Source organism: Panthera uncia, unplaced genomic scaffold, assembly GCF_023721935.1.
Source record: "Panthera uncia isolate 11264 unplaced genomic scaffold, Puncia_PCG_1.0 HiC_scaffold_965, whole genome shotgun sequence".
Classification (NCBI taxonomy): domain Eukaryota; kingdom Metazoa; phylum Chordata; class Mammalia; order Carnivora; family Felidae; genus Panthera; species Panthera uncia.
In genome coordinates this window covers 5721-20016 of record NW_026060161.1, presented here as the reverse complement: position 1 = coordinate 20016, position 14296 = coordinate 5721, and the positions used below count along the sequence as shown (strand labels likewise).

Sequence of the window (14296 nt, the reverse complement as noted above, 5' to 3'; positions counted from 1 at the left end):
TCTGACCAAACAAGTGGGTTTCCAGTTTTTTTCTGAAATGAAAACTTTCTTGAGGATGCCCAGCTGGCTCAGAGCCTACTTTAATACATACATACATACATACATACATACCTTTTCTCCCTGGCTTCTGGCTTTTGAGATTGCTAAAGGAAAATTGGACACAGCTGAAAAAGAAAGAGGCCATCCTTCTCTTGTTTACCCAGCAATAACTTTTGCTTTGCATGTTTTCCCAACAGGCATGTGGTTAAAAACCAAAACTCTGAATATACTCAAGCAAGAATGAGCGCTTTGGGGTAGAGGCAGGTTGTGGGCCAACATGAGCCAGGGGTTCCTGCCCCTGAGAATTGTTTGAGGACCCCCACTAAACACATGTAGAACAACTAGAAAATGACGGAATGCTGAGACTGGCTATGAGAGCAAGAGAACAGCATGGACCAGAGGGAACTCCAGGGTCCCAGGGCTTGAATAAGCCTCAGAGTGGGAATGCAGTGTCAGGACAGGGAAGAGGTGAGGCATTCTCACGGGAGCACTGCACGAGGCAGGCACACTGAGTCCACACTGGATAAGGGAGCGAATCCTGGTTCCTTATGGGCTTAGGAATGAGAAAGGCAGGCCCACAAGGTTGCCCCAACCTGTAGACCAACCAGAAAGCTCCTCATTCTTCCCTCTTCCAGCTCTGCCTCTTCCTGGCAGTGAGATCCCAGGTAAGTAGCTTCCCTAAACTTGATTCCCTGTCTATGAAATGGGTCTAACTGCCTACCTACCTTACAGGGTAGGGTTACTGTAAGGATTGTAAATGCATCCTGCACATAAAATTCTTCTACTGTATTTGATCTAGAATAAGCAAGCAATAACTGTAAGGTGCTTTATCATTCATTTAGAAACTGTATCAGACACATTAGGAGATGCAGAAATGAACCAGATGTGGATTCTTCCCTTTACTATCCTTAATGACAGCAAATTTAGCACTGTACTCAAGACAGGTAAATAGCTTTACAAAGTCTAAGATGATAAGTTACCTGAGAGGGTCCAGGTAAAGTAGGGCTACAAGCGAGGAGGGAGGTAAGATACAAAAAGAGGGAGAGATTATTTCTGCCTGAACTGTAAATTCTAGGCTAAGGAGTCTGAGTTTTATTTGTTGGGAAAGGAGGCCCTTAAGCAGGAGAATGGTGGTAAACAGCAGATTAACTTCATAGTGACAGTGACACAGAGGATGCCCCTGAGGGGAGACAGCCAGGAAATTGTTGCAGTAACTTAGATGCAAGCATTTGTAAAGCCGGGCTGGGGTTGGCAGTGGTGTGGATTGGATGTAGAGGCAAGAACGAATCCAGAAGGTATTTGCAAATGACAGATTTGGTGAGAGACTGGATATATAAAATAAAGAACGGGAGTGATGCAGAGATAACTTGAATGCTTGCTCCTAAAAAACTGGTAAGGCAGGATTGCCTCTCACTGAAATAAAATACAGGGCAACGATACATCTCCCTGAAGGCAAACACACGTCCATATACATATACCTCACTGCGCTGCTGTATGTCCACAGTTCACATTGCTGGGTGTTTTATTCGCAGTAGAGACACTTCAGGCTATCTTCCCATCTCCTGAGACCCCAACAGGAGTCAGGAGCTCTTGACAACCATTTTGCATCATAATCTTACCCCACCAGGAGTGAGAGTTCTATTTCTTTCTGGGCTATTTGCTGGAGCTCACGAGGAACAGGCTTGGGAGGCACACCTTCCATCTGCCATGCAGACAGAAGATGGGATATCTAGTCTGCAGGAAAGATGAATGGAACAGGAAGGAGCAGAGCTGAAGCAGAGAGAGTCCCTCCTGAGTCTGGTAGCTCCAGACCCCGCAGAGGCCTGGCTGACTTTGGATTCCACATGGTAGCCCCGTATCCATCAAACCAACTCCCCTGTTTGCTCAAGCTGGCTTGAGTTAGTTTCTGTAACCTGCAGTTTGGAACCTTGACTAACACTGTGTTCTACTGACATATGGGGCCATGTTGAGGACTACACGAAGTTTACATTTTTCAACAGATAACGTCCCCAATGAAAAGGAGACCTAGTCCCCATTACAGTCCCCCAGAAGAAGTAGGAAGAAGAGGGATGTTGACCTCTTGTCCCAATATTAAGAGGTCTAAATGTCTTACACTGCAACCATAGTAAGGAAGGAACCCAAGAAAAAACTCCTTTCTTTCCTATGGATGAACTCCAGACATGTTTTCTTCTCTGTATTTATTGAAACCATATATGGGTAAGAGCAACGGATCTCGGCCACACCGTCCTGGATTCAAATCCAAGCTCAGGCTCTTACTCACTGGCACATTGCTCAACCTCTCTGAGACTCAGTTTCTTTAGCTATAAAATGGGAGCAATATGTCTCTCACAGAGTCATGTTGGAGTCACTAAGGGGGCCTGGTGGGCACCTGTCTTCCCAGCCCAAGTTTTGTACACTTACGAAATACGAAAAATGAAGGTTGGTGGAAACAGAATGACTTTATCGTTGGTGCAGGCTACAGTGAACAACACCGCTAAGTGTGTGAGTCAAAATCAGTCCATACTCCCAAGGAGACCCTTCACGCCAGGGAAGTGTGAGTCTACTGAGTTGTGGCACCACCCAGGTTGTGGCCTCCCCTGGTGTGAGAGGAGACTCACCCTCAGAAGCTGGGACAGGAGCTCAAAATGTGAACCAATGGCTGCAGCCTACCCAGCAAGTCCCTGTGGGCAGCAGGGAGGAGCAGGGCAAGAGCCCACCGGTGAGGGAGAAAACCCTCTCAGTGGCCAGGAGTGGAGAAATGGTGTTTCCCCACCTCAGCCCCCCCCACTGATAGTTGTCAGGATTGAGTGAAATAATCCTGGCAAGTGGCATCCCATCCCATGGGTATCTAACCCAATCAAAATCAGCTGTTATCTTCAGCAAGAAGAGACATAACTGACAAGTTAGGACACCACTGACAACTTCCGCCCACAGCTGCTTTCGATGGATGCATGTGTCGGGGAGATGTGGGATGGGTTGTGTACATCTGTGACTCTCTCATGTGTTCTGCTCACCCTGCTTCAGACAGGACGTGAAGATCTCTGTGTGCCGGCCAGGACTTCAATATGTATAGTTTCTAGGTGTTACTGCTACAAGCAATGCGGCTATAAACTCTTGTACATGCTCTTGGTGCCCACGTGTATACACTTTAGTACCTCTGTGGAATTTCTAGCCGGGGAGGTATGTATGTGTTCAGCTCTAGCAGATGCTGCCAAACAGGTTTACAATGTGACACTCCCATTTCTGGGATGTCTAGACATATATGAGTGTGAGAACAGGGGGAATGAAAAGGGGCTGAGAAGCAGCTCTCTGCTGTGGGAGACAACAGCCTTTCTCCAAAGCCCCCCACGCTCTGCCATGAGGAAGGCTGGCCTAAGGGGAACAGAGGCAGAGACACAAGGTCTACCAGCCACCCCACTACCAGAGATTCTCACACTACCAACACTGGGGATTCTGAGGGCCAGATTTTTTGAGAAAAACATTTTCTCATGTGTGTGGAGCTGGCTGGGGTTTGTAAAAGAAAGGTCGATGGGAGTGTGAGTGCACAGATGTGCCAGTCCACATAATGGCCCAAGTGTCCCGAATCCAAGCTCCCTGAAAGTCGCGTCCCCTGTATGTCTTCATCCCCACGTATCCCAATGCCATGACTGTGCCCCCACCTGGGAAGAGCTCCATTGACCCGTGCTGCAAGAATGAATAGATTTCTGATGAGCTGACTGAGGGAAGGGTCCACCACAGAGGGTATAAAAAGAATTAGACATGGGGCACCTGGCTGGCTCAGTGGGCAGAGCATGTGACTCTTTTTTATAGATTTTTTTAAAGTTATTTATTTATTTATTTATTTAGTTATTTATTTTGAGAGAGAGAACAGGGGAGACAGCGAGAATCCCAAGCAGGCTCCAAACTGTCAGCACAGAGCCTGATGCGGGGCTTAAATTCACAAACCATGAGATCGTGACCTGAGCTTAAGTCAGAAGCTTAACCAACTAAGCCACCCAGGCGCCCTACAGCATGCAATCTCAGGGTTGTGAGTTTCAGCCCCACATTGGGCGTGGAATCCACTTTAAAAAAGAAAAAAAGAATTAGACAGAGTCTTCCACTTGGAATCTGCAACACCTTTAAAAGAGAACAAAGAGTTAAAAGTGGATACCTGGAGGACTATGTGGCAGACAAGGAAAATCCCTCCCAGTAGGAACTGACAAGGTGCAGCCGGGAGGGAAAGGGGATGAATCAGAAGAGGGCAGTCACAAAATCAAAACATGTCCCAAAGAATGGGTTTTCAACAATATCACACAGTAGTCAGCAAACAGGAAGCCCCTCAAGAGTAGCTTCTTAAGATAGGGCGGACAATCTTTGAAGAAACTATTGCAAGGAATTCAGAAGATAGAAGTCAGATGAATGTGTGTACATGTATATATTATGTTATAACAACATGTATACACAATATACCACCCATTATGTGAACAAGAGGAAACAAATGGCATGTTTTCTGCCCATGTAACAAGAACAGTTTGGTTAGCACATTGGCGGCCACCATAATTTGTCCCCCAAGTTGGAAGTTTCATTTATTCTTCCTACACTCAGAGGAAGATAGACAACATTTATTCTCAGAACGAAATCAGTAGAAACCACCTTGCAGAGACCAGAAGGAAAACAGAAAGATATTTAGAACCAACTGTCTGCTTGGTACTTTATAAGTAATTTCCCTTTGTGCTCATAACAATCTAATTAGGCGGGAATGACTGCCCCCATTGTGCAAGTGTGAAAACTCACACTCAGGTTAAGGGTCCTGTTTGAAAGCACACAGATAGCCAGGGCTGAGCTGGGGTCAACAGCAGGCCTGGCTCACGTGGAGCCCAAGTGTCTTCCCCATGTCACGCCTCTAATCCTGGCAGCTAAGTGTATTTCACCAGCACAGCACCAGACAACGCTTTATACATTTCTCAATGGAAGGTATTTTTTCTTAATTTAATTTTATTTTTATTATTATTATTATTATTATTATGAATTTTTATTTGGAAATGGTTTAAAACTCGCAAGAAATTGCAGGAATAGCAGAGAGAATTCTTGTGTGTCTTTCACACACCTTCCCCTGACGATAATATCATCCATAACTATAGTACCTGGTCAAAACCAGGAAGTCGATGTTGGTACAAGACTATTTATTATCAGGGTTTTTCAATGAATCCTCACTGAGGACTTAGGCCCCTACTTCCTTGGGCAAGTCAGAGCCCTCCACAGGTAGTATCCCTAGAAAGCTCAGGGATTCCAGACACACACCTAGTGAAGCTATGTTGCATTTTAGACTCTGGAAAAATGACTTGGGTGTCAGAACCTGCCATTGCTTCTTATGCTTATGCCTACAGAGAGTGTTGCTGAATCATTCTGGAAACCCTTGGCTATATAACATGTTTATCTGGATAGTGAACCAACTGGATGTAGCAGGTAGCAGAATCAACAGCAAAGGCTCAAAAAGCTACGCCTTCCACCTCCCAGCTGCCATCAGCACACTTCTGCTCAGGCTAGAGCCTGTGGGGGATGGGACCAGACAAGCCTCGGCCCAGGCCTGAGGCCCAAAACAGGAGTTTCATCCCCCTTCCACCTTCTCACAGCTTTACTCAGTGATAGGTAGCACAGGGGCAGCCCTTACCCCTTAGCCTCAGAACTCAATGCCTTTACAACCCATTTTTTTAATGTTTATTTATTTTCGAGATACCATGCGCTTGCAAGTGGGGGAGGGGCAGTGAGAGGGGGACAGAAGACTCCATGCTGACAGCTGCGAGCCTGATGCAGGGCTTGAACTCACTAACCTCCAGATCGTGACCTGAGCTGAAGCTGGACGCTCAACCCGATGAGCCACCCGGCGCTCCCTTTACAACCCATTTTGAAGGTGTTGTTTCCTCCGCCGGAACAACTAACCTTTCAGAGCATTCATTTTCAATGACTTTATGGTGAATAGCAAAGTCCAAAATAATGCAGGATCTAAAGACAGAAGCGACCTCTAGTTCAGATTTGGGGAAATGGGGAATGAAGGGTTTACTAAGTTACTTTCTGTTATTTGCAAAAGAACATGTTATGTATTTCATTGTTAAACACTTGTTTGCCATTTATTTCCACAATTATCCATTTTATAGATATCGCAGGGACCTTCAAAACTCAATTCAATGTATAGATTTATGATCCTAAAACAATAGACCTCACTAATCTTGGTGTCTGCACTTATTTGTGAAATGGGTTACACAATGGCTTTGGGGTTTTCTGACTGCAAAATGTAACATCACAAGCAACATGCCTGAAATCTGGACATAAAAACACAATTGCTCCTTAACCAGAGGCCCCTTAACCAGACAGGAGTATGCAAATGGACTATTTAAAGGAGTTCTGAACACAAACTCACCTTTCTTTTTAAATAATGTAAAATTAGAAAAAAAACAAACAAACAAACAACCCCTTATCCTCTCCAAGAAATTGTAACCTCTTTCACTACCCCAGAACAGCCTCCTAAAAGCAAGGGTGTTTTACCCAAAGACTTCGAGGGAGGAGATGTAGCAATACGTCCTCTAGAGAGCACTGCGAGGTGTCCCCACTAAAGGCTATTCGTTTCCCGTGACCATCAATTTCTCATCTGCTGGAGTGGATGCTTCCTCAACATAACACGTGCATAGCTATTTGCAGAAAAGCCATCTGCGCGATGTGCTCATGAATTTTTCAACTTGGAGATTAAATATTTCAGGCTTAGTTCACAAAAATCTACCTGTTTTCCATCTTCATTCAATTCAGATTTTCAGACAGAATTTCCCATTTCAGGATGCATTAGGATGCTGTTGACTCTCCTTGGGAAATGACCTCAGGTAACAAGTTTCAAAGGACCTGAATGCTGCCAACTATAAGAACGGGATGATGAGTAAATACAATCATGGAGAAATTAAACTGGTCTAAATGTAAGTTAGTCTAAAATATCTTTGCTTTGCCAGAGATGTTTGTAGATACGTACATTTCCCGGTTGAACTGGTTCTGAACTCATGACTTAAATAGACTTTTTACTCTTCTATTAGACTCACTGGCAAATCTCACCAGCGCATCTTAAACGTAAACCCTTGATCTTCGCCAACTCAACAATCGATATTCAGCTGAAATGTGACTCTGTTCTCTCCTTGCCAATATTTGTCCCCTCAGAGGCGGCCAAGGTCAAAGAACTAGACTCCACAAAACGCAAATACAAAGCCTACCCAAAAGATTCAAAAAAGTTTAAATCCTAATGAGTCTAAAGTTAAAATATTTAACACTCCAACAACCAGCTCTTGGAGGATTAAAGGACCATTTAGGGCTGCTTTCCGGTAGTCTCCCCAATCCTCTACAGGGAGTCCAGAGAGGAACATGAAAACACAGCAGGTCACCTAGTGGAATGTGTCTATTACGGAGTCGGGAAGAGAGAGCTGGGTCAGCCCCTCCCAGCGGGCCTCCGGCACTCACCTGCTGATCTGCAGGATGGGCCAGGACTGCTCTGGAGAAGGAAAGCAGGGGTCACCAGGTTGAGCCCAGGCTGTCAGGATCCACCCTGGTCCAAGCCCTTTGCCCTTGTGTGGCTACCACGAGCACATTCCCGATCTCTGGAAGACTATCCTTGCCCCGGCATTGTGGGAATTGGCTGCACAAAGGCTGGACTGCAAACAGCTCCCTGTTTGTCAGGATTTGCTTATTAAGTTGCCACACGTCACAGTGCTGTCTTTAACCCACAAACCTGTGCTCCACTGCCTAAATCAAAAATACACATTTGATTCAGTTCCATGATGCCACAAAAAAGGAAAGCATCCCATTTCCTCTCGAAGGCTGTTCTTTGCAGTCCTGACAAAGCACATGCGACACAAATCACAATACTCCAAGTGGCTCCAAGCCACACGCTCTTAAGAAACACGACTGAGTCAGGAAATGAAAAAACTTGGCATACTCAAATATGCGCACCTGCTGTGCTAGATAGCAGCAAGATGGGGAACTCGCGAAACAATGTATAGTCCAACACTACAACTCCAAAAATGAAATGAGCAGAAGGCTCAGCTTTGCTGCGAGTGAGCAGACTCACGAACCACAGCATCACCAGGGAAGCCCTCAGCCCGGGTCAGGGAGGAAAGGCACAGCAGGTGAGGGCATGGTCAGGTGGAAAGCCCACTGAGCACCCAACCGGACAAAGTTCCCCTGGCCCTGCAGCTAAGGTTGGTGGATGACAACTGCTCCACCCCCACGTGCTATAGGAAGGCTGCTGGAGCTGTGGCCCTGCTGCCTATGAAGAGAGGCATGTCAGCATCCCCCAGAGCTTGCTGGGTTTCCAGGATCCTAATCCACTTCACTGAAGCAGGATCCTTGTCTCCCTGAGGGAAGTCTTGGAACGTCCTGATCACCCTGCTTCATAAACCTGGGGATTGTAAGGGGAAACTCTGTTCCATACAGACTGCTACATTTTCCAGCCACTGCTTCTGAGACCTCAGATAAGACACACACTTCATTCAACATTTCCTGACCCAGTGATCCATGGACCCACTTGCCCATAAAGAAGATGCTGGAATCTCTCTGGTAAAATTCAGCATCATTAAGTGAGCTGAGCAGAACTGAGTTTTGATCATTAGAGCTAATAGATACTTCAGCTATTACATTTCAGCATTTCAACTAGAATGACAGCCTCCCCCCTCACTCCCTTACTCAAGGTAAATATTCCTGAAAAAAACCCCACAAGTGAATTGTTGGAATTTTGCTTTGGGGGATGAGCATGTGAGTTTTCATTCCACTCTGGAAATATACTCTCAAACACTTCCTTGGTCTGGCCAGTATCGCCCCTTCTTTTGAAACGACCTCTTCAAAAACAAAACCTATTTAACTTCCTTATGTTTCTTTACAAAATGTTTGTTATCAGTCTATAATGAAAAGTTGGCACTTTATAAAATTGACATTTAGAAGACTGCTTAATACTTAATGTATGACGGGCCATAACCATGTACAGAAAGACTGGGCTGTTCCAAATCTTTTACAAAACTCTGAACCTTAGAAAAACTATTCTCCAGGATTTGTGAGACAGCAAAGCTAGATTTCCTCACCTGAAAGCCAGGTTTGACTTTCATTATATTATGAAATAAGTACTTTTAAGATTCATTGCTTGAATTCCAAAATATACTTTTGAAAGTCAATAATTTTTTTAAATAAAAAATTTGCTCTTCATACCTCTTTAAAATCCATTTCTTACTTTATTCCATATTTGAAGGGTTACCCTTTTGAAGAATACCAGACAAGGGGATCTCTATTTTGATCATGTTATTGGGCTCCTAATTTCATCCTTGTTTAATTTTAAATAATCCCAAACAACCCAAAAATAATGCATAATTATCATATGAATTGGCATTTCAAACTGTGCTATAGGCCATAAACACTAGCAATATGTTTCAACTAAAATGTATTCATAAACACATAAGAAAAATACAAAATATATTTATCTAAGTGTTCTTATGTAATAATGCATTTTTTAAAAAGAAGTGGCATACAGAACTCAGTATGGGGCGTTGCATGAAAAAGCTTGATAATTTTTGTATTTAGTAACAGAAAAATGATGCAATTGTTAAAATTGCAAAAAATTGTAAAAATGCAATTGTTAAAATTGCTTATTTCTATGGTTATAAAACTTTTTATAAGTGTATGTGAATTAAGTATTCATTGTTTCATAGACATGACTATTTTTTAGTCTGCTTTACTCCAAGCATAAATTATAATGAACTTCGGATGGCTTTCCGCTAATAATTATTTGAAACTTTCCCCATGATCAATTACCTTTGGCAACCACTGCTATAGTCAAAAGGAATGTCTCCAAAGCAGAGGTTAAATTAAATATTTCCATGGCTTAAGACATCTCATTTTGAGGCATGGAAGTATCTGGCAGTTTCTGTAACTTGATGTCAGTTCAGATAGATGCTATATTTCAGTCGTACTGATTTATTATTATTTCTTAGATGAAAGAGGACAAGTAGATTCTCCCCCTTGCACAGTAATAATTGTACATTTGGTGTCTTAGTGTTTATTGTAACCAAGATTACTGAAAATAATGTGAACAGTTTTACCTCTACCCACAAGAGGTTCATTTCAAGTGGCAAGCCTTACTGAAAGTTTAGCTACTTTATTAAGTGTAACTCTCAGCATCTACTGTTAAAAAATACTACTTTTCTAGACCCAGATAAAAGACCACTTAGTAAATATTTTATCTTTTGCCATATAGCCTTTGTTGTATCTACTCAACTTTACTTAGCAGGAAAGCAGTCACAGATTATATGTAAATGAATGTGCATGGCTGTGTTCCAGTAAAACCTCATTTATGGAAACTGAATGTAAATTTCATATAATGCTCATGTGTCACAAAACAGTATTCTTCTTTTGAGTTTTTCCAATTGTTTACAAATGTAAAAGCATTCTCAGCTCTCAGGCCCTACGAGAACAGGCTTCAGACTGAATTAGGCCCATGGGCTGTGGTATGCCTACCCTGGTTCCTATACAGCAATGGTAGAAACCATCCTTCTTAAAGATTACCATTACAAAATGAACTGACTGTACTCATCATGTGCTGGAAAATAATGAAAACGAAAGAAAGACAAATTCCCAAGGGGTAACCAAGGTGTGGTTAAAAATCAGGTCCCCAGCCAGGATACTTACCTGCCCTGCTCATACATAGCCACTTTATCTTGGCATCCACAGCATCAGCAGCTGAGTGACGAAGGCCAGTGTGCACAGCACCCATCTGGTTCTGACAACATGTACCTGCTGGGCATGCTTCATCTCCTATCAGGTCATCACTACCCATTGTGGCTCTGACTAAAGACAGAAAGACACCTGTCCATTCCACACACACACACACACACACACGCACACACACACACCCTCCAATCACCCAACCACTGGAAAGTCCAGCTTCTCTGGCTGCTAAAGGCCCAGAGAAGTCTAGCAGCTATTATGTGCTCCGCCTATACAAGGGGGTTGAGGGCTGGTGACTGCAGCTTACACAGGTCGACAGGATTACTCTAATGTATCAATTGACCAACCACCTCATTTTGGCAGGGGACAGAACCCTCCTACAAAACATTTCAAAGAACATTTTTGCCCAGAATAGGAAATCTGGGCCTTTCCACATCAGAGAGCAAGGATTGGAGGAAAGAAACTTGAAAATACTGTTAACTATTTGAGGAAGATCACCTGTCAAGACCTCCCAAACTCCCCAGGAGCTGAAATATAAAGTACAGCGTAAAAGAGTGTGCAAGTTGCCTTTACTTTTTTAAAGGACATGCGTACACATAGGCCCAAGTAAGTAATGTCCAGTCTGTGCAAACATCTCCCAGATCCCAGTTAAGAGAAAAGGACGGCCCAGCCCAGGCCCCACCCGGTTTTCTCGGAGAAACAGGCCCCTGTGCGAAGGCTCCCCTTCACGCCCAGGGTCCAGTGCATTCTCCTGGCATGATGTGGCAGGATGCCTGTCCTTTCCCTGAGACTCAGGCATCTCCAACAAGCAGCAACGGCGAAAACACTTTTGTCTATAGTTTTAAACAAATCCCAAGGTCTTACAATTAGGCGCAAGGGTCAGGAGACTTTTTCTTGGAGGAAGCTATGGCTCAGAGTCTTGAGAATTTCTTCCCATTCTGACGCAGAGCGAGAATCCCAGAAGCAGCGGAGGAAGGCCTAAGCGAGGAGACAACGGGCGAGGAGTTACGGTGCTCACAAGGCTCACTCGCCGGATCCGTCCTGGTGAAAAGTTTGCCGTGAACGGCTCCCTCCTTTCCTTCCCCGAGGTACGGGGCTCAGCAAATCGCCCCCGCAGGTCACCCTGGTGCTCTGGGGAGGCGCGCGGCCTGGAGCCCGGCCTTGGGCTCAGAGCGCGTCGGAAGGGCGCACATAGCGCAGCGTGTAGTTGGCCCCCGAGTTATTGTCCCAGTACTCGCCCTGGGCACAGCGGTAGCACACAGCGAAGTGGACCGCGGCGCCCGGTTCGTCCGCGTCTTCCCCCTCCTGGGGCTGCAGGCCGGGGGGCAGGCACAGCGAGAAGTGGAAACGCTCGGCGCCTGGCTCCTCCTCGGCGTCCCCGGGCCCCCCCGACGGCGCCTCAGGTGGCTGTGGCTCCGCCGGCGGCTCGGGCTGCAGCTCGGCCGGCACGTCTAGGAAGGAGCGCCACTCGGTGAAGGTGTAGCGCACCGCCACGGTTCTCGGCCCGGGGCAGCCCAGCACCCGGCCGGAGCCCGTCACCTCCGCTCCCGAGGGCTCCGAGCACTGCACGCGCTCCAAGCACACGCGCTGCCGCCGCAGTCTCTCGGCGGCGGCGCTGGGCCCGGGAAGCTCGAAAAGAGGCCGAAGCCGGGGAGGCGGCGCAGAGAGGGCCGCGGTTGCGGCCGCCGCGGCCAGCAGGCCGGGGAGCTGCTCCAGGTCTTGGGCGCGCATGGGGAAGCTGCGCAGGCGGGAGAGCACGGCGGGCGGCACCTGCGGCTCCTCCGCCTCGCTGAAGTGCTTCACGCTGGCCAGGCTTAGCCCCAGCGCGTCCGCGAACTGCACTCGCTTCTTGCACTTGGCGCAGCAGCTGCCGGGACCGTGCGGCAAGCCCTCGGCCCCCTCGCCGCCCTCCGGGCCGAGCCCCAGGCCAAGCTGCTGGCGCTGGCGCAGCAGCTTGGCCGCCTGCAAGATCGGGTCCGCGGGCAGGGAAAAGGAACGCGGGAGGCGGCGGCGGCATTCCAGCAGCTCCTCCGGCCCCTGGGAGGCGGCCTCTTCCTCCGCGGACAAGGGGTCAGCGTCGGGGCTCGGGGCTTCCGACGCGCCGCCGCCGTCGCCCCCCGGAGTGGGCAGCCCCTCGGCTGGCGGGGGCTCTCCAAAGAGCGCAGGTCCCTGTTTCTCCAAACTTAGCGCCCCCTGGGGCTCCATGACGCTGTCTGGCCCCGGGACTGTCCGTATCGCTTCTCCCTGGAGACTCAACACCTTGGGTCGTTGCAAGGGCGCGCAGAGCCTGCCCCTGGCTGGAGCTGAGAAGACAGTCCCACTGCGTAGCCCCGGGTTTTAGTGGCGGAGACCCGGCGCGAAGTGGGAGGAGGATGCCGGCGTGGGGCCGGCTCTGGGGATTGAACCTGCCAGCGGCGGGGGGGGAGGGCCCGGGGCGGGGAGGCGCAGGCCGTGGGAACACCGGGAAGCTGGGCGGCGCGGGCCGGAGCGAGCGGGCGAGCTTCCCGAAGGCTGAGGCAGAAGGTGGAGACGGCTCTCTGGAAGTTGGGGGCTCCCTTTTCCCTCCCGCCCACCCCGGCGGGGCCCGCGTCGGTCCTGCCTCCGGAGCTCCTCGGGTGAACTGGCGCTCAGCTTTCGTGGACTCGGGCGCGAACTGCCTTCCTCCGGCGCGTCAAGTTGCCCCAGGTCTGGACGGGTCCGCCCTCTGGCGGGTCGCAAAGCCGTCTCCTCCCGGGTGTCGCGGAGGCCGGGGAAGTCCCCGGGGGCAGGCGCGCAATTAGGGAAGCTCGCCTGCGGGCAAGCGGACCGAGAGCGCCGAGCGCCTCCCTCGCTTTCTTTTCCTTCCTTCCCAAACTTCGGGGCTCCCGGGCTTCAGTCCCGCTCTCCCGCCAGCGCGCTGGCCTCGGCGCTCCCGCAGTGGCGGCGCCCGGGGGCTGGGGCCGAGTCCGGGGCGGGGACGCGGCTCTGCGCCGAGAGCTGCCGGAGGCCATTAGCTCGGGGCCCGGGAGCACGTCCCCGCTCCTCCCCCTGTCCCGCCCGCCGCGCTCCGGGGCCCTGAGGACCGGGGCCCCGCGGGACCGTCGCCGCGCGCACTGCCTCTCCCCGAGGCCCCGAGGGGCCTCGGCGTGCGCTAGGGCTGCGAAGCGGCCGACCTGCGGCTCTACCGGTGGAACGTGGAACCTGGGCACTGGGGAGACCTTCGGTAGTGAGTTTTTGTTGTTGGTTTTGTCTGTTTTTAAGGCTAACTTTACCTTGATCAAAGTCAGTGTCTCGCAAACATTAGCGCGCGTCGGCGTCACCTGGAGGGGTTGTGAAAACATTCCTGCGCCACCCTGGAGTTTCTGATTGAGTGTTGCTGAAAGTATTTCCAACAAGGTCATGCCGATGCTGGGCTCCAGGGACCGCATTTTGGGGACCTGCGTATAAACCTGTGTGGACGTGTGGAGTTACTTGTGTAAAAAGCTAGGGATTCTAGAAACATAGATACAGTATTTCAGGGGGAAAAAAAAGAAAAGAAAAGAAAAAAAAGAAAAGC

At 48.4% G+C, this 14296-nt stretch overlaps 1 protein-coding gene across 1 annotated transcript; it reads right to left on the bottom strand.

Annotated features, from left to right (window-relative positions):
* Nucleotides 1-11316: 11316 nt before the first annotated feature.
* Nucleotides 11317-14007, bottom strand: LOC125918543 (protein phosphatase 1 regulatory subunit 3G-like). The gene has a single exon (XM_049624527.1). The coding sequence runs from the start codon at nucleotides 12964-12966 to the stop codon at nucleotides 11929-11931; it is 1038 nt and encodes a 345-aa protein (XP_049480484.1). The 5' UTR covers nucleotides 12967-14007; the 3' UTR covers nucleotides 11317-11928.
* Nucleotides 14008-14296: the final 289 nt, after the last annotated feature.